Source organism: Erythrolamprus reginae, chromosome Z, assembly GCF_031021105.1.
Source record: "Erythrolamprus reginae isolate rEryReg1 chromosome Z, rEryReg1.hap1, whole genome shotgun sequence".
NCBI classification, from domain to species: Eukaryota; Metazoa; Chordata; class Lepidosauria; order Squamata; family Dipsadidae; genus Erythrolamprus; species Erythrolamprus reginae.
Window position 1 is genome coordinate 147,886,268 of NC_091963.1, and position 18,809 is coordinate 147,905,076.

Consider the following 18,809-nt stretch of genomic DNA (forward strand, 5'->3'; position numbering starts at 1 on the left):
AACACTGTAGTAGCATTTTTCTCTGTGCCCCAGTTAGTCCTCGACTGTGAAATTTCCATCGCTAAGTGAGACCATTGTTAAGTGAACTTTGCCCCATTTTTACAACCTTTCCCGCCACAGTTGTTAAGCGAGTCATTGTGCTTGTTAGATTAGTGACACTTTTGTTAAGTGAATCGGGCTTCCCCCATTGACGTTGCTTGTGAGAAAGTCGCATAAGAGGATCTCATAACTCCGGAACACTGCAGGCTGTCATAAATATGTGCCAGTTGCCAAGCAACTTAATTTTATCACAGGGTCGCGAGGCTGCAAAGATAATAACTGTGAAAAATGGTAATGTCACATTTTTCATGGCCATTGTAACTTTGAATGGTCACTAAAACGAACTGTTGTAAGTCGAGGACCACACATATTATTTATTAGGCACTTATTTAAAGCTTTCCAGCAGGAGGCAGCAAAGAGCCACTAAGGAAAAATTATGAATGCTCTGCTGCCCTCTAGTGGCCCTTGGATTTTTCTTTTCTTGCAACATCCCAGAGGGTGTCACTTTAACAAACAAGTTCTCTCTGGGGCTCAGGACTCTCTGATGCTCCCCTTTCCATTCCAGGGGAACCTGAGGTGGGACGGAAGATGGCGCCTCTCAAACCAAAGAGAACACGGCGGGCACAGTCCTGCGACAAGTTGGAGTCCGATCGGGGACGGAACCCGGGATCTGGAGGTAAGGCAGGGCTGGCATTGCCACGCTCGTGCAATCCAGAAGGTGCAGGGTGGTGAGGGGAACCTTTGGAGAAAGGAGGAGTGAAGCTATAGGGAAGAAGTGACGGAAAACTGGGGGCAGAGTCAAAAGAGGAATCAGTCCCCTCTGTGGGCAGATGTGAGTTGCTCCCGGTTCAGCACTGTTCTAAGAACTGGTAGCGCCAGTGGCAGGAGACTCTGCCCACCCACTCTGGAAGCTTCTGCGCATGCAAAGAAGTGACGCAAGCATGTACATGAACTGGTAGTAAAGTGGTTTAATAATAATAATAATAATAATAATAATAATAATAATAATAATAATAATAATAATAATGTTCTGGTACAAGCTCAACTTTTCCCAATCAGATAACTCAGCACAATGAAATATCACAGATCATTTTATTACACGAATTCTCACAATAACTCACAGTTATGATGCGATTCTTCTGCAGTATAATCTTTCCCATTGTGCAGGTAAAAAGAGGTTGAATTGACCCCGGCTCTAGGTGGACCATCCCTCTGGAATGTTCTCTTCAATTACCCCTCATCCCGAGTCAGAGCCAATAGGAATACACAAATGGGGTCACATGTAGAACTATATTATCCAGAGTGCAATTTCATTACATTTCCCCTTATACAATATCTTAAAGAGACATACTTAAATACAGTCCAACTATCTCTGTCTCTGGGGACAGCACAAATAATAATAATAATAATAATAATAATAATAATAATAATAATAATAATAATAGTAGTAGTAATAGTAGTAGTAGTAATAATAATAATAATAATAATAATAATAATAATAATAATAATAATAGTAGTAGTAATAGTAGTAGTAGTAATAATAATAATAATAATAATAATAATAATAATAATAATAATAATAATAATAATAATAATTTATTAGATTTGTATGCCTCTCCGTAGACTCGTACACTTTTAGAGCCACTGATGGCCTACTACCGGAATAGCAAGGTGCTATGTTCCGGTAGCAATTTTCAGGATGTGTGCACAGCTGACGTGCGCGCACAGACGCACGAGATTTGGCTTCTGCACATGCACAGTAAGCCAAATCTCACACGGAAGTGAGATTTCGGCAATTTTCGCCAACTTTTTGCTTCTGCGCATATGCGGGAACAAAAATATCAGCGAAAATCTCGCTCACATGTGCATCCTCGCGTGGGATTTCTCTTGCTGCGCATGCACAGAAGCCAAATCTCAGGTCGACGGGCCTCAGAGGGTGCACCGGTAGTGCCGAAGATGGCAGGCCTTCACTGTTTAGAACCCACTGGTGGTACCATCACCAGCTGCTCTTTTGGTTTCTGGCATAGGTGCACATATGCTCATAGGCCACTGGTTTTCGTAGCCACCGGAGTGCTGGAAAACAGTCTGAAAATGATTAAAAATTCCCCCTCAAATTCCCCCATTTTCAGGCTGTTTTCGGCTCGAAAAACAGCTTGAAACTGGCTTGAAAATGCCCCAAACAGGCCAAAAATGGCCAAAACCCCAGGCATGCTGGTCTTTGGGTTTCTGGTGCTCCAGTGCGCGTGAAAACCAGCTGGCTGGCATACGTGTTGGAAACCCGAAGATCAGCTAGCTGGAGCATGTACGTATACCAGACAGCTGGTCTTCGGGGTTTTATTTATTTATTTATTTATTCATTCATTCATTCATTCATTCATTCATTCATTCATTCATTCATTCGATTTTTATGCCGTCCTTCTCCTTAGACTCAGGGTGGCTTACAACATGTTAGCAATAGCACTTTTTAACAGAGCCAGCCTATGGCCCCCACAATCCGGGTCCTCATTTTACCCACTTCGGACGGATGGAAGGCTGAGTCAACCTTGAGCCGGAAATGAGATTTGAACCGCTGACCTACTGATCTACAGTCAGCTTCAGTGGCCTGCAGTATAGCACTCTACTTGCTGCGCCACCCCACCTCTCACCGGGTTTCCGGTGGTCCAGTGCGCACACGCATGCACGTGTGTTCCAGTTTGGGCACTTGGTACTGAAAAGCTTTGCCTTCACTGGCCTAGTATCTCTATGTAGCTGCAAATGAACTAAATTCATTTTGTGGTTAGTTGGGAAGATTCATGGGTGTGAAGGGATGTGGCCAACATTGCAGTAGTATGGACTTTCCCACGCTCCATGGGAAGTCCCGAATACCAGCTGTTTGGCAACCTGGATCCAACTGGAACCTGATCAGATCTGCCTTGGAGAGGCAGGAAAAAAGAAGGCACCAGTTGCTGGTCTGGGGGGGCTTGCACCCCCCCCCCCCGGGAACCATCACCAGCCTCTCAGCAAGTCATGGGCTTCCCCAAATATGCCCATGTTACTCCAACACTCCGCAGTCTGCATTGGTTGCCGATCAGTTTCCGGTCACAATTCAAAGTGTTGGTTATGACCTATAAAGCCCTTCGTGGCATCAGACCAGAATATCTCAGGGACCGCCTTCTGCCGCACGAATCCCAGCGACCAGTTAGGTCCCACAGAGTTGGCCTTCTCCGGGTCCCGTCAACTAAACAATGTCATTTGGCGGGACCCAGGGGAAGAGCCTTCTCTGTGGCGGCCCCGACTCTTTGGAACCAACTCCCCCCAGAGATTAGAATTGCCCCCACCCTCCTTGCCTTTCATAAGCTTCTTAAAACCCACCTCTGCTGTCAGGCATGGGGGTACTGAGATATTATTTCCCCCTAGGCCTTTACAATTTACGCATGGTATGTTTGTATGTATGTTTGGTTTTATAATAAGGGTTTTTTAGTTATTTTAGTATTGGATTGGATTGTTGCATGCTGTTTTTTATCACTGTTGTTAGCCGCCCCGAGTCTACGGAGAGGGTCGGCATACAAATCCAATCAATCAATCAATCAATCAATCAATCAATCAATAAAAGTAAGTAAGTAAGTAAGTAAGTAAGTAAGTAAGTAAGTAAGCAAGTAAGTAAGTAAGTAGCTGGGGAAGATTCCTGCACATGGGGGTTCAGCAATAAAGCAGTTAAATTTATTTATTAATTCATTTATTAATTAAATTTGTATGCCACCCACTCCCAAAGGACTCTGGGCAGCTTGTAATTGAACTTTCACGTGTAGGTGTCATCTTTAGCAACCAACAAAAAGATTTTTGCAGGAAAAAACCTGAGTTGAACTGGAACGGTTGGTACGGGTTTGCTGGTGAAGGAAAACCCCTCAGTGCATGCTGTTCCTTGTTCAGGTAGTCCTCCTTGTACAACCATCCTTTTAGTGACTGTTCAAGGTCACAAAAACAGCCCTGAAAAAAAGGGATTGATGACCTCGGTTCAAACTTAATGACTGTTGAATCATACCCCGTGGTCACATAATCAAAATTCAAACGCTCAGCCACTGGCATGTATTTATGACAGTTGCCATGTTTGGGAGGTGTGTGTGTGTAACACTATCCCCTCTTTGAGACTGTCCATTAAGCAAAGTCAGTGGGGAAGCTCGATTCGCTAAACGAGGTTGCTAACATAACAACCGCAGCAATTCACTTAACAACCGAGCTGAGAAAGGCCATTGATTGAAAAGCTCTCTACATGGGGCTACCTTTGAAAAGTGTTCGGAAACTTCAGATCGTGCAAAATGCGGCCACGAGAGCCATCGTGGGGCTTCCTAGATTCGCCCACGTTTCTGCAACACTCCGTGGCCTGCACTGGCTGTCGATCAGTTTCTGGTCACAATTCAAAGTGTTGGTAATGGCCTTTAAAGCCCTACATGGCATTGGGCCAGAGTACCTCTGGAACCGCTTGCTACCGCACGAATCCCAGCGGCCGATAAGGTCCCACAGAGTTGGCCTTCTCCGGGTCCCGTCGACCAAACAATGTCGTTTGGCGGGCCCCAAGGGAAGAGCCTACTCTGGAACCAGCTTCCCCCAGAGATTAGAACGGCCCCCACCCTCCTTGTCTTTCACAAATTACTCAAGACCCACCTTTGTCGCCAGGCATGGGGGAGTTAGGATATTCCTTCCCCTAGGCCATTACAAGTTATGCATGGTATGTTTGTGTGTATGTTTGGTTTTTATAATAAGGGCTTTTAGTTGTTTTATTAAATTGGATTGTTACATGTTGTTTTTTATCATTGTTGTTAGCCGCCCCGAGTCTGCGGAGAAGGGCGGCATACAAATCCAATAAATAATAAATAATAATAATAAATAAATAAATAAATAATTCGCTTTGCAATAGAAATTTGGAGCTTTGTGGCGGTTGTTATCTTGAGGACTGCCTGCATGCCTTTGCGCGTTGCAAATATTCGTGAATCTCTGCGAAACTTTTGCGAAACTTCGTAAAAACTTTGTATAACTTATTCCCCGGGAAAGTCGGAAAGACGAGGCTCGCCAGGGAAGCTGGTGGCTCACGCGGAGAATCCCACAGCGACTGAAGAGGCGAGCGTTTGGTGTCGTGACCCTCCCTTCGAACCCAGTTTTGCCCCCTTCCCTTTTCTGGCTAACTCCATCTCTCTTCCCCCTTCCCCCCCCCACCTCAATTTTCCACCCAGGTACCAGTGACCTTCCCCTGCCTGACCCACCTCCTCCTCCCCCTCTACTCGACCCGCCTGGCTGGAAATCTCGCCCCGCTCTTCCTCCTCCTCCTCTTCATCATCTCTTTCCAGCAGACCGGCATGGGGGTAGGTATAATGACCTTCGGGGAGAGAAAAATGACCCTCCCTGGGATGGCGGTGGGGAATTTCTCTGATATTTCTCTCCTTTGATCATTTATTTTTTGTCTTTTCCGTAGGAGATCGCAGAACTGGGGCAGAATGATGACGAAATACCCACCCACCCCTCTTCTTGGGGGGGGGGAAGATATCGAGATGAATTTCTGAAAACTTCCCACCGTCTGACGGGAAGACCGAGAGGGGGAGGGGTGAACCATGGGGAGGATCTGATCCAAGCCCCCCCCCCCCCAAAAAAAAACAAGAGGTCTCCCGGCTCCCAAAGTGGGATTCTTTCATTCGTTCTTTCCTTCCATTTGTGCCTCTTTCTTCTCTGACTTTTGGTCAAAAAGCCCACCCCTCTCATTCCTTGGGGGAAAGAGAGATTCTCGTCCCACCCAACCACCCCGAATTTGTTTTTAACCAGGGCGATTGCGAAAAACACAAACCCACGAAATAATTCTCCTTTTCCACTTGTCTAGCCCATTCCCCAAATTTCTCCCTCTCTCCTCTGAATCCCGATCTCCTTCTCCTCCCCATCCTGTGTCTCCCGCCACTGCCCTCCCACCCTGGTGGTCCCTGATTTCAAACCTGTCCTCACCCCACCGCCCGCCACCCTTGTTCCCTCCACCGTTTATTTTCAGCCTGTATAAAATAAAAAAGAGAACCGGAATAAATTATATATGGACGTTTAATAGAAAAAGATCTCGAATTCTTGGGCTGTTTTTCTGCTAGGGAAAATTCTGCCTCCCGCCGTCACATTTCTGGGGCGATGCTCGCCTAGCTTGGAGGTTGTAGAATGATACAGATTGTCCTTGACTTATGACCGTTGCCTTCCAAGTTACAACTTTCCTGGGGGAAAATGCGACATGACCGTTTTTCACACTTCACGACCATTGTAAAATCCCTACGGACGCATGACCAAAATTTAACCAGTTGGCAACTGACTGGTATTTATGACTGTTTCAGTGTTCCAGGGTCTTGTGTCCCCACTTTTGCGACCACCTGAGGGAAGCCAGATTCACTTAGCAACCTGTTCCTAACATCCTAAGTGTTGTGATGATTCACTTAATAACTATGGCCAGAAGAAAGGAAGGAGGGAGGGAGAAGGAAGGAAAGAATGGAGGAGGGAGATAGGGAAGGAAGGAAGGAGGGAAGGAAGGAAGGAGAGATAGGAAAGAGAGAAAGGAAGGAAGGAGGGAAGGAAGGAAGGAAGGAGAGATAGGAAAGAGAGAAAGGAAGGAAAGAATGGAGGAGGGAGATAGGGAAGGAAGGAAGGAGGGAAGGAAGGAAGGAGAGAAGGGAGGAGAGAGATAGGGAAGGAAGAAAATGAGAGGGAAGGAAAGGAAGGAAGGGAAAGGAAAAGAAAGGTAAGAAAATGGAAGGAGGGAAGGAAAAGAAAGGGGCAAACTGAGGGAAGGAAGAGGAGGAGAGGGGGAGGAAATGAAGAAAGGAGGGAAAGAAGGAAAAGGGAAGAAAATGGAGGGAGAGAAGAAAAGAAGGAAGGACCTCTGACAAGAAAGATCATATAATGTATTCAATAACTGTACAAATAGGTGAGTTCCGCCACCTGTTTACTGGACCTGTGTCTCTCCTGGCTGGTCTTGGCCAGCAGGGAGGTGACACAGAGCTGGGTCCTGGAGATTACTAATGCTTCATTGGGGGGGGGGTCCTTCCCGGCTGCCTACAAGGACGCACTCGTGTGCTCCCTCCTCAAGAAGCCTTCCCTGGACCCAGCTGTTTTTAATAACTATCATCCAGTCTCCATTCTTCCCTTTATGGGGAAAGTTGTTGAGAAGGTGCTGTCACTCCAGCTCCAGCGGTCCTTGGATGAAGCCGATTTTCGGGGCCCTCAACAGTCAAGATTCATGCCCAGCTACAGCACAGAAACTGCTTTGGTTGCACTGATGGATGATCTCTGGCGGGCCCAGGATAGGGGTTTATCTTATATCCTGGTGCTCCTTGACTTGTCAGTGGCTTTCGATACCATCGACCATGGTATCCTTCTGCGCTGGCTTGTGGGGCTGGGAGTGGGAGGCACCGTTCTACAGTGGTTCTCCTCCTACCTCTCTGACCGGTTACAGTCGGTGTTAGTGGGGGGGTCAGAGGTCGACTCCTAGGTCAGTCCTCTCCCCCTGCTGTTTAATATACACACAAAACTGTTGGATGAGATCATCCAAGGACATGGGATGAGTTGTGATCAGTATGCTGATGATACTGAGCTATACATCTCCACCCTGTATCCACTCAGTGAAGCAGTGGAAGTGATGTGCCGGTGTCTAGAGACTGTTGTGGCTGGATGGGTGTTAACAGGCTCACGCTCAACCCCGACAAGACGGAGTGGCTGTGGGTTCTGCCTCCCAAGGATGCTTCCATCTGTCCATCCATCGCCCTGGTGGTGGGGGGGGAAGCTTTTGACCCCCTCAGAGATGGTCCGCAACTTGGGTGTTCTCCTCGATCCACAGCTGACTTGGAACATCATCTGTCGGTTGTGGCAAGGGGGGCATTTTCTCGGATTTGCCTGGTGCACCAGTTGCGGCCCTATCTGCGGGACTCACTGCTCACAGTCACTCATGCCCTCATCACCTCGAGGTTCGACTACTGCAGTGCACTCTACATGGGGCTACTTTTGAAGAGCGTTCGGAAACTACAAATTGTGCAGAACGCAGCCGCGCAAGCTGTCGGCCTGCCAAGGTATGTCCATGTTTCTTCAGCACTCCGCGGTCAGCATTGGCTGCTGATCGGTTTCCGGACACAATTCAAAGTGTTGGTTATGACCTATAAAGCCTTACATGGCATCGGACCAGATTACCTCTGGGACTGCCTCCAGCTGCGTGAGTCCCAGTAACCGTTTAGGTCCCACAAAGTTGGCCTTCTCCAGGCAATGCCGGTTGGTGAGGCCTAGGGGAAGAGCCTTCTCTGTGGGGGCCCCAGCCCTCTGGAATCAGCTTCCCCCAGAGAAATATACTGCCTCCACCCTCCTCGCCTTTCATAAGAGTCTGAAGACTCATTTATGTCACCAGGCTTGGGCCGATTAAATCTTAGCCCCTGGCCAACAAATGATTGTATGGTTATTGTACGAATGGGTGCGATTGATTTTAATATAGCTAGGAATTTTAAATGGTTATGCAATTTTTAATTTAATTGGATTGATTTTCATTGTGACTTACTGGGGGTTTTTATATGTTGTAAGCCACCCCGAGTCTTTGGAGAGGGGCGGCATAGAAATCCAATAAATAAATAAATAATAAATAAATAATGGGCAAAAAATCACTTAAGAACTTTCCACTGTGTTAACATCCACATCAAATATCTTGGAAAATATTTTTCCCCCATCTGGATTGAGAAGGAAGCTTTCAGATGATGGACACTTCATCAAGGAAAAAAGATTTTTTAAAATGTGTGTGGGTGTGTGGGTGAGAGAGAGAGAGAGAGAAGGAGACAGAGAAATGAGAGAAGGAAGGGAAGGAAGGGAAGGAAGGGAGAGATGAATAAACCGACCTGTGATATTCCTAATCAGCCAGCAGATGGCAGCAGTGCAAAGATCTGGCTGAGAATATCAAGCTAAGGATTTATTCTGACTTTTCCCATTCTTGTTTTCTTCTCCCTAAAAATCTCTGCTTTCCAGCAATTTAATTTCCTTCTTTTTCCTTCCTTTCTTCTTGCCTCCCTCAGTCTCATTTTCTTCCCTTTCCTTTGTTCTCCCCTCCCTCTTCTTCTTCCCTCTCTCTCACTCCCTTCCTTACCTCCTTTCTTCCTCCCTCTCCCCCCCTCCCTCTCCCCCCCCTCCCTCCCCTCCCTCTCTCCCTACTTCCTTCCTTCAACCTTTCTTGCCACAGTTCTTCAGTGAATGTCCGCAGTCTTTAAGTTAGGGCCATGGTTGTTAAGTGAATCACTGTGTTTGTTAAGTGAGGAACACAGCTGTTAAATGAATCTGGCTTCCCCATTGACTTTGCTTGTCTGAAGGTCACAAAAAGACAATCCCAATCTCTCTCTCCCTCCCTCCCTCTCCCTCTATCTCTCTCACACACACACACACACACACACTCCTTCATAAATGAGTAGTTTGCTCAGCATTTGAATTTTGGTCACATGACCAACGGGGGTGCTGCCTGCGATGGTCGAGAAGAGTGAAACAACGCCCCCAAGCCACTTTTCTTCAGGGCCGTTGTAACTCTGAGCGGTCCCTGAATGAGCTGTGTGTAAGCCTGTATTTATTCATGGCTCGGAACGTGTCAGTTGCATCTGAGGGGGAAAAAATCCGAATAGTTCGCGATCCTGAGCCGTCCTGAGGGAGAGCTGCAGTTCCTCACCGGGGAAGGAAGAGCTTTCTGCATATGCTCAGAAACAGCCTCTCCTGACTGAAAACCTGACGGAGCTCCGTCGTTGAAAACAGCTGCCGAGAGGAAAACTTTCTGGAAGGTTCTTCCCTCCCCCCCCCCCCAATCCAGAAACGGAGCTGGATAAAGAAGTGGAAGACACCCACCCCCAAACCCAGCAGCCACTGCCAAATGTCACACACACACACACACCCTCCTGGCCCTGCATTCGATTCCTCCTCTCCACTCCTGCTGATGGCAAAGCCGGGGGGGGGCTTCCTTGCCGCATAAAAGATCGGCTAGCAAGGCCATAATTTGAGCCACGGGAGATGATCCACCCTTTTTCAAAAAAGCCGCGGCAGCTGCTCGGCGTGAAATGGCGGGCCAGGCCCCGTGTGGCGCATGCCAGTGGGGTGCCGGCCTGCGTAGAGGCAGCTGTCCTACCGCCCCCGCCAGCCCCCCCGCCAGGGACGCCCTGAGGAGGGGGGGGGGCAAAACGCCAAGCGTGTCTTCATGAAAACAAACCCAGGTTTTTCCCTCTGCAGCTCTGGCTTACGGCTCCGGATGGTGTGGGGATCCAATGGATTCCCTGGTAGGTTAGGAATACGGTCCCCAGATTCTCTCAGTGGGTTAGGAATCCGTTTCTCGGATCCTTCAATGGGTTAGGAGCACAATTCCCAGATCCCTCAGGAGATTAGGAACATGATTTCCAGATCCCTCAGGGATAAGATTCCCAGATCCTTCAATAGGTTAGGAACCTGATTCCCAGATCCCTCAGTATGTTAGGGCAGTGTTTTTCAACCAGTGTGCCGTGGCACACTGGTGTGCCGCGAGACATGGTCAGGTGTGCCACGAAGCTCAGAGAGAGAAAGAAAACAAGAGAGAAAGAAAGAAAGAGAAAGAGAGAGAAAGCAAGAGAGAGAGAAAGAAAATGAGAGAAAGAAAGACAGAGAAAGAAAGCAAGAGAGAGAAAGATAATAAGAGAGAGAGAAAACAAGAGAGAGAGAAAGATAATAAGAGAGAAAGAAAGCAAGAGAGAGCTAGAGAGAGCAAGAAAGAAAGCAAGAGAGAGAGAGAGAAAGAGAGGGAGGGAAGGTGGGAGAGAGAAAGACATAGAGGGAGGTAGGGAGGGAGAGAGAAATAGAGCAAAAAAGAGGAAAGAAGGAAGAGAGAAAGAAAGAGGGATGGAGAGAGAGAGGGAAAAAAGAGGGAGGGAGAGAAAGAGGGAGGGAGAAATAGAGCGAAAGGAAGAGATAATTTTTTATCCAAACTTTTTTTAAACACCCCCCCCCTCAATGTGCCCCATGGTTTTGTAAATGTAAAAAATGTGCCGCGGCTCAAAAAAGGTTGAAAATCACTGTGTTAGGGATACGATTCACAGATCCCTGCTTAGGTTAGATGCCTAAAGAGATTAGGAATAGGATTCCCAGATCCCTCAGTAGGTTAGTAATATGATTTCCAGACCCCTCAGGGATAAGATTCCTAGATCCCTACTTAGGTTAGGGGTAACATTCCCAGATCCCTCAGTAGGTTAGTAATATGATTTCCAGACCCCTCAGGGATAAGATTCCTACCATAGATCCCTCCTTAGGTTAGGGGTATGGTTCCCAGATCCTTCAGGAGGTTAGGAACATGATTCCCAGATCCCTGAGGAGGTTAGTAATAGGATTTCCAGGATCCCTGATAAGTTATGAATACGATCCTTCAATAGGATAGAAATACAGGTAATCCTTGACTTACAACAGTTCATTTAGTGACTGTTTGAAGCTACTGTACAACAGCCATGAAAAATGTGACTTACAGCCATTGTTTACTCTTAAGACCGTTGTAGCATTCTCATGGCCACACAATCAAAATTCAGATGCTGGATTGGACTGGCATCTGATTTATTTCTCAGATGCTATTTGGGGTGCTGACGTGACAACTGGCTCATATTTACATAGAAGATTGGAACACAGAAGACTGACGGCAGAAAAAGACCTCACGGTCCATCTAGTCTGCCCTTATTATACTATTTCCTGTATTTTATCTTAGGATGGATATATGTTTATCCCAGGCATGTTTCAATTCAGTGACTGTGGATTTACTAACCACGTCTGCTGGAAGTTTGTTCCAAGCATCTACTACTCTTTTAGTATAATATTTTCTCACATTGCTTCTGATCTTTCCCCCAACTAACTTCAGATTGTGCCCCCTTGTTCTTGTGTTCACTTTCCTATTAAAAACACTTCCCTCCTGGACCTTATTTCCCTCCTGGACCTTATTTAGCCCTTTAACATATTTAAATGTTTCGATCCTGTCCCCCCTTTCCCTTCTGTCCTCCCAGACTATATAAATGGAGTTCATGAAGTCTTTCCTGATAATGAATTTATGACGGAGTGTCCCAGGGTCATGTCATCCTGTCTTGCAACCTTCTGGCCAGCAAAGTCCATAGGGAATCCCAGATTTACTTAACAACCGCGTTACTCCCTGAATCCATCGCAGGGATTCACTTAACAACCGAGGCAAGAAAGGTCGTAAACTGAGTCAAAGCTCATTTAACACTATGTCCCACTTAGCAACATCAATTTTGGGCTCCCTCGTGGCCATGAGTCGGGGACCACCTATGCCATTCCCAGGGTCGGTCATTAAATGAGGAATGAGCAAAACCTACTTCTCCCAAAATAAAAATAACTAAGGGGGGAATAATGCTGTGGCTCTCAGCCGTTCTCACCTGCTGTGCGTGCATTTTTTTTTCCCTGGTAGAAAATTCCCACAAGAATTCGGTCTCTCATTTTGTGGGAATCCCAGGATCTTGGGCTCTGGGGATTTGGGAGGATGCAAAAAAGGATGCTTGCTGCCCTTTGAATGAATGGGACAATTTGGATAAACAGGATTAAGAGAGATTAATTGAGCCGGGCTGACCTGCAAAATACGGTGGAATATTTAAATATCTGGCTGGTCCCAGAAGAAGCATTAAAAAAAACCACGCACACACAATATTTATTTATTTATTTATTTATTTATTACTTAGATTTGTATGCCGCCCCTCTCCGAAGACTCGGGGCGACTCACAACACGTGGAAACAAATCATAAATAATCTGACAATTTAAAATATTAAAGATTTAAAAAAGACCCCATATACTAACAGACATACACACAAGCATACCATATATAAATTAAACATGCCCAGGGGAAGATGTTTCAGTTCCCCCATGCCTGACGGCAAAGGTGGGTTTTAAGGAGTTTACGGAAGGCAGGAAGAGTAGGGGCAGTTCTAATCTCCGGGGGGAGTTGGTTCCAGAGGGCCGGTGCCGCCACAGAGAAGGCTCTTCCCCTGGGGCCCGCCAACCGACATTGTTTAGTTGACGGGACCCGGAGAAGGCCCACTCTGTGGGACCTAATCGGTCGCTGGGATTCGTGCGGCAGGAGGCGGTCTCGGAGATATTCTGGTCCAATGCCATGAAGGGCTTTAAAGGTCATAACCAACACTTTGAATTGTGACCGGAAACTGATCGGCAGCCAATGCAGACTGCGGAGTGATGGTGAAACATGGGCATACCTAGGTAAGCCCATGACTGCTCTCGCAGCTGCATTCTGCACGATCTGAGGTTTCCGAACACTTTTCAGAGGTAGCCCCATGTAGAGAGCATTACAGTAGTCGAACCTCGAGGTCATGAGGGCATGAGTGACTGTGAGCAATGAGTCCCAGTCCAGATAGGGCCGCAACTGGTGCACCAGGCGAACCTGGGCAAACGCCCCCCTCGCCACAGCTGAGAGATGTTTTTCTAATGTGAGCTGTGGATCGAGGAGGATGCCCAAGTTGCGGACCCTCTCTGAGGGGGTCAATAATTCCCCCCCCCCCAGGGTGATGGACGGACAGATGGGATTGTTCTTGGGAGGCAAAACCCACACCCACAGCCACTCTGTCTTATGAGCCCAAATTCAACTAGAATGTCTGAAATGTTGCAATTCCTCCTGCTAATTTACCAATTCTTCTTACCGTGTTTCCCCAAAAATGAGACGGGTATTACTGTATTTTTCAGAATATTAGACAAACCTTAGTTTTTTGGGAGGAAAATAGGGAAAGAATCTGCTTATAAGATATTCATCTGGCTAGCATACTTAGTGTGGTCAGTTTCAGCACATTATTTTATCCCCTGGTTAGGGCTTTTAAAAAACCTTATTTGGAGAGAGTAACAATGAAAGAGCTTGCAAGCCAGGAAGAGCTGGGAAAATCATTAGCGCCTGTTTAGGGCTGGAAAGAAACATCCAGAGCAAGTAGAGCAATGAAAAAAAGCCTGCAAAGACTTAAGGCTTAGAAAACATTTTTCGCAAAGAGTAACAATGAAAGAGCTTGCAAGGTAAGAGCTGGGAAGATTGTTAGTACCTAGTTAGGGTTGGGGAGAAAAGATTTTTTTTTTAAAGCTACTTTCAGAGTATAAGATGCACTTGAATTTTCAGCCTCTTTTAGGGAGGAAAAAGGTGCCACTTATAGTCCAAAAAATTCGGTACCAATTATTTATTTATTTATTATTATTATTATTTATTGGATTTGTATGCCGCCCCTCTCCGCAGACTCGGAGAGGGGCGGCATTTATTTATTTATTTACTTACTTACTTACTTACTTACTTACTTACTTACTTACTTACTTACTTACTTACTAGATTTGTATGCCACCCCTCTCCGCAGACTCGGGGCGGCTCACAGCATACAATAAGACAATTCATAACAAATCTAATAAATTTAAAAAATCATTTAAAAACCCCATTATTAAACCAGACATACACACAGTCACACCATACATAAATTATATAGGCCCGGGGGAGGGAGGGGGAATGCCTCAATTCCCCCATGCCTGACAACAGAGGTGAGTTTTAAGGAGTTTACGGAAGGCAAGGAGGGTGGGGGCAGTTCTAATCTCTGGGGGGAGCTGGTTCCAGAGAGTTGGGGCCGCCACAGAGAAGGTTCTTCCCCTGGGACCCGCCAGATGACATTGTTTAGTCGACGGGACCCGGAGAAGGCCCACTCTGTGGGATATCGGTCTCTGGGATTCATGCGGCAGAAGGCGGTCCCGGAGATATTCTGGTCCGATGCCATGAAGGAAGTATTCAGCATCCTTAGTCTGGTCAGCTTCAGCGTATTATTTTATCCCCTGGTTAGGGCTGAAAAAAAAAACCCTTTTTTGGAGGGAGTAGCAATGAAAAAACCTGCAAGCCAGAAAGGTCGTTAGGCAGCTTGTTAGGGCTGAAAAAACCTTTTTAGGAGGAAGTAGCGAGATGAAAGCGAAGCCTGCAAACATTTAGGACTGGAAACAAAACTTCTTTGAAGGGAGTAACAATGAAAAAATCCTGCAAGCCAGGAAGTTCATTAGGGCTGGGGGGAAAAAGCTTCGAAAAAGCTACATTTGGAATATAAGACACACTCACCTTAAGGAAATCAATCCCTAAATTAATATACAGGATCTACATTGCTCTCAGCACAATCGTATTGAGGCTGAACACAATTGAATTATCTCCATGTAGACTTTTAAAAACACCAAAACATTTCAGGAAATTTAAACCTGCAGACTTCCAACTCCCAGAATTTTGGGAGTTGAAGTCAGCCCCTCTTAAAGTTGCAGTGGGTTGAAAAACACTTTAAAAATGGATTTAAAAAAAAAACAAAGTCAATTTTCTGCAAAGTTCAATTTAAAAGCTCTTTTTGAATTTTTGTTTTTGTGTGTATGTGATTGTGTGCACACGGACACACCATTTTAAAAAAACTTTTTAATATTTCTCTAGTGTGATTCCAATGCTGGCTCCAAATATCAGGGAAATCTGAAAGCCAAGACAGTGGGTGCAGTTAATTTTTTCATCCTGGGAGTAGTGGGGCACTGAGAAGAGGAGGGGAGGGAGGAATAAAGGAACAGAAGAGGAAAAAAGAAGGGAAGGAAGAAAAGTAGGAAACAAAGGAACAGTAGAGGAAGGAAGAAAGGAAGGGGAAGGAGGAAAAGTAGGAAAAAAGGGATAGAAGAAGGGAGGAAGGGAAGGAAAAGGAAAGGAAAGAAAGGAGGAAATAAAGAAATAGAGGAGGAAGGAAGAAGGGGAGGGAGGAAGGAAGGGGAAGGAAGAAGGGAAGGAAAGAAGGAGGAAATAAAGAAATAGAGGAGGAAGGAAGAAGGGGAGGAAGGAAGGGGAAGGAAGAAGGGAAGAAAGGAAGGAATGAAATAAAGGAACAAAACAAGAGCGAAGAAAGAGGAACAGAAGAGGGATAAGGGAGGGAAGGAAGAGAGAAAGAAAGAAGGAAAGAAAGAAAGCTTGAAGGGCAAAGCAGACCCCCATCCTTCCCCCTCAGCCACCTCCCGTGCAGAAAGCCTCCTTCCCTTTCTTTGGGGGGGGGGGCTCATCACGGGATTGGGGAGGAAGGGGGAGAGACTCTTCCCTCCCTCCTCCCTCCCTCCTCCCTCTCTTCCTCCCTCCCTCCTCCCTCGTGCACTGCGGAGTCTGGCGAGGGGGCGGAGCCTCGGATTGGGGGCGGGGGGCCGGAGGGGAGGGGGGCGGAGGGGAGGGGTGGGGTGCAGAATGAGAAGAGAGAAGACCCGACCGCTACTCAGAGCATCCTTGCGAGGAGGAGGAAGAGGAGAAACGCGCGGGACGCCTGAGTTGCCCACCCAGCGGTCGGGATTTCGGGGCGGGGAGGGGGCTGTTGTCTCTTCCCCCAACAGGCCGCGGACCCCGAACCCCAAGACCAACAGGAGCCAAGGCTGGGAAGGCTTTTCCAAAGCCCATCATCCCCGACCCCTCCGTTCTGAGTCCCAGGTAAGTCCCTCTTGGGTACCACACCTTGCGGGCCTGGCTGGAAGGATGCTCTCCCGCCCGCTGTATCCTTAAAGGGGCTGGGAGGGAGATGGTTGTCCACGCACAGGGGCCGGGGCAGATGGGCTTTGTGGTCCCCGAGTTGGGGAGGTTTCCTCGCGGGGACTGGGGTGGGGGTCACCCCGAGGACGGGCTATTTCTTGGTTCTCAAACACCCACCCCCAGCCCTGAAAACGCCGCTTTTCCGAGTTTGGCCGCTTTCCCCACGCTAGCGGAAGATGGGCTTTGTGATCCCCCGATTTGGGGGAGATGGATTTCTGCGATGGGGCTCCCTCCTTTCTCCTCCTCCTCTCCCTTGCGGGGACGGGGGAAAATTTTAGGACGCTCAACACCCGCCAACCAGACCCGCTTTTCCGAGATTGCCCGTTCCCCTTGTGCAGAAGATGGAATTTGTGGTTCCCCCAGTTTGAGGGAGGGGGTCGCCTTGGGAGGGGCACCCATTTAGACATCCCCGAGCCCGGCTTTGAGAGGGTCAAACCCGTCCTCCCCGCCCGCCGCTTTCCCGAGTTTTGGCCGCTTTCCCACGACCGCCGTTGTGCGCGTTTTGGGATTCGGACGCTGCGCGGGGCGTTGCCATTCAGGACGCGCGTGGTTCTCTCTTCACCGGACCGGAACCGGACCGGTCCGGTGCCGCGTCCTTACCTCCCTTTTCCCAGGTTCCCCTTCTATCGGGGTGGATCACAAGCCCCATGGTCCCCAGCCGGAGTCGGCACTATCAAATTTCTTCCTCGGATTTTTGAGAAGTTGGTTTGGAAACCCCGGTTTGGTCTCTCTCTCTCTCCATCTCCCATCACCCTGCTCCCAGCGGGAGGACTCCCTTACCCATATGCCTTCTCTCTCCTGGGGATTTGCAACCTCCTGGTTTGGGGCGGGGGAGAGAAACTTCTAGCAGCCAAGCGGCTGTCTTTCCTTTGGTGGGAAGGGGTGGTGCTGGAACCCTTTGCCCCAGCCAGCCTGGGTTAAATTAGACCTGGCAAAACAGAACCTCCTGGTTCAGGAGCAGTGTGTCTTGAGAAAGGGGCTCGAAGGCTGCAGCGAAGCTGAAAAGAACCAATCTCTTGCCCCCCTTGGGGTTGGGGTTACCTGGAGGGATGTTGCATAACCAGGTTATGCAATGGGGAGAACCTTGTGCTGTTTTTTTTCCTTTTTTTTAAGAGGCTATGCAATTTTGTTCCTCGAAACTCCTGTTTCCGGATTTCAGGGGTGCTGCTGGGAATCCTTTGGACAGGGACCTCTTGCCGTTTTTTTTCCGGGGAGGGGGTGTTTCTTCATTTACCCTCCATTTTTTTCTCTTCTAGGAATAAAGAGCTGCACAACACACACATACACACAAACACACACAGCCCTTCCTTTGGCTTAGTCTGACTATCAGATAGATTTCCTCAACACATGGAAGCCCCACTCTTTATGGTTATGGACAGGGGGTGGAGAAATGGGATTTGTGCCCCGGGATGTTAGTAAATCAACATTTGCTACATTGAAGTGCACAAGAAGCAAGTGTGCAATTGTCGATTGCAATCTGTACATGTTTGTGAGTTACTGGGTTTTGAGGTGGTAGTGGGCTGGGGTGGGTTGGGGTTTTTTGGACCATTCAAAAGGATGCTTCCTCTTATGGACACGGTTCCAAACGTGTCCTGCTTCGTGGCTTTCCAAACGGTCGGGGTTTGACCGTTGCGCTGTGTGACAACGCCCCCACACAGTTTGCGTTCCTTCCCGCTGTTGTGTTGCACTCACGTTTTTTTCCGCCTGTTTCCTTTCGCAGTGAGGGCAGAGTTTGGGCTCTAACTTATCTCGCCACTGGTTCGCTTCCTCCTGTGTAAATGTGGTTGCGTGTCCATTGCACGCCACATGGACGCATAGGCATGCAAAGTGCCAAAAATTTGCAAAAAAATGCATAGCCAGTTATTATTATTATTATTATTATTATTATTATTATTATTATTACTATTATTTATTAGATTTGTATGCCACCCCTCTCCGTAGAGTAGGGGGGGCTCACAACAATAGTAAAAACAATATAACAAATCTAATAATTAAAATATGTAAAAAACCCTTATTAAAAACAAGACATACACACAAACATACCATGCATAAACTATATAGGCCAGGGGAGATGTCTCAATTCCCCCTATGCCTGATGGCAGAGGTGGGTTTTAAGGAGTTTACGAAAGGCAAGGAGGGTGGGGGCGATCCTAATCTCCAGGGGGAGCTGGTTCCAGAGGGTTGGGGCCACCACAGAGAAGGCCCCTT

At 47.4% G+C, this 18,809-nt stretch overlaps 2 protein-coding genes across 2 annotated transcripts in view; both read left to right on the forward strand.

The window, feature by feature from the left end:
• Positions 1-6,105, forward strand: part of CARMIL3 (capping protein regulator and myosin 1 linker 3) — a gene marked incomplete at its 5' end in the record, with an annotated part of 97,482 nt that extends 91,377 nt beyond the window's left edge. The window contains 3 exons of the mRNA XM_070728722.1: positions 575-715; positions 5,247-5,375; positions 5,486-6,105. Of these exons, the coding sequence (XP_070584823.1) occupies positions 575-715; positions 5,247-5,375; positions 5,486-5,511 (296 nt within the window). The remainder of the gene's footprint in view (positions 1-574; positions 716-5,246; positions 5,376-5,485) is intronic.
• A 10,180-nt stretch (positions 6,106-16,285) lies between these two features.
• The window catches only part of CPNE6 (copine 6), a 38,912-nt gene continuing 36,388 nt past the window's right edge, over positions 16,286-18,809 (forward strand). The window contains exon 1 of the mRNA XM_070729128.1: positions 16,286-16,502. The gene's annotated coding sequence lies outside the window, so the exon portion shown is untranslated. The remainder of the gene's footprint in view (positions 16,503-18,809) is intronic.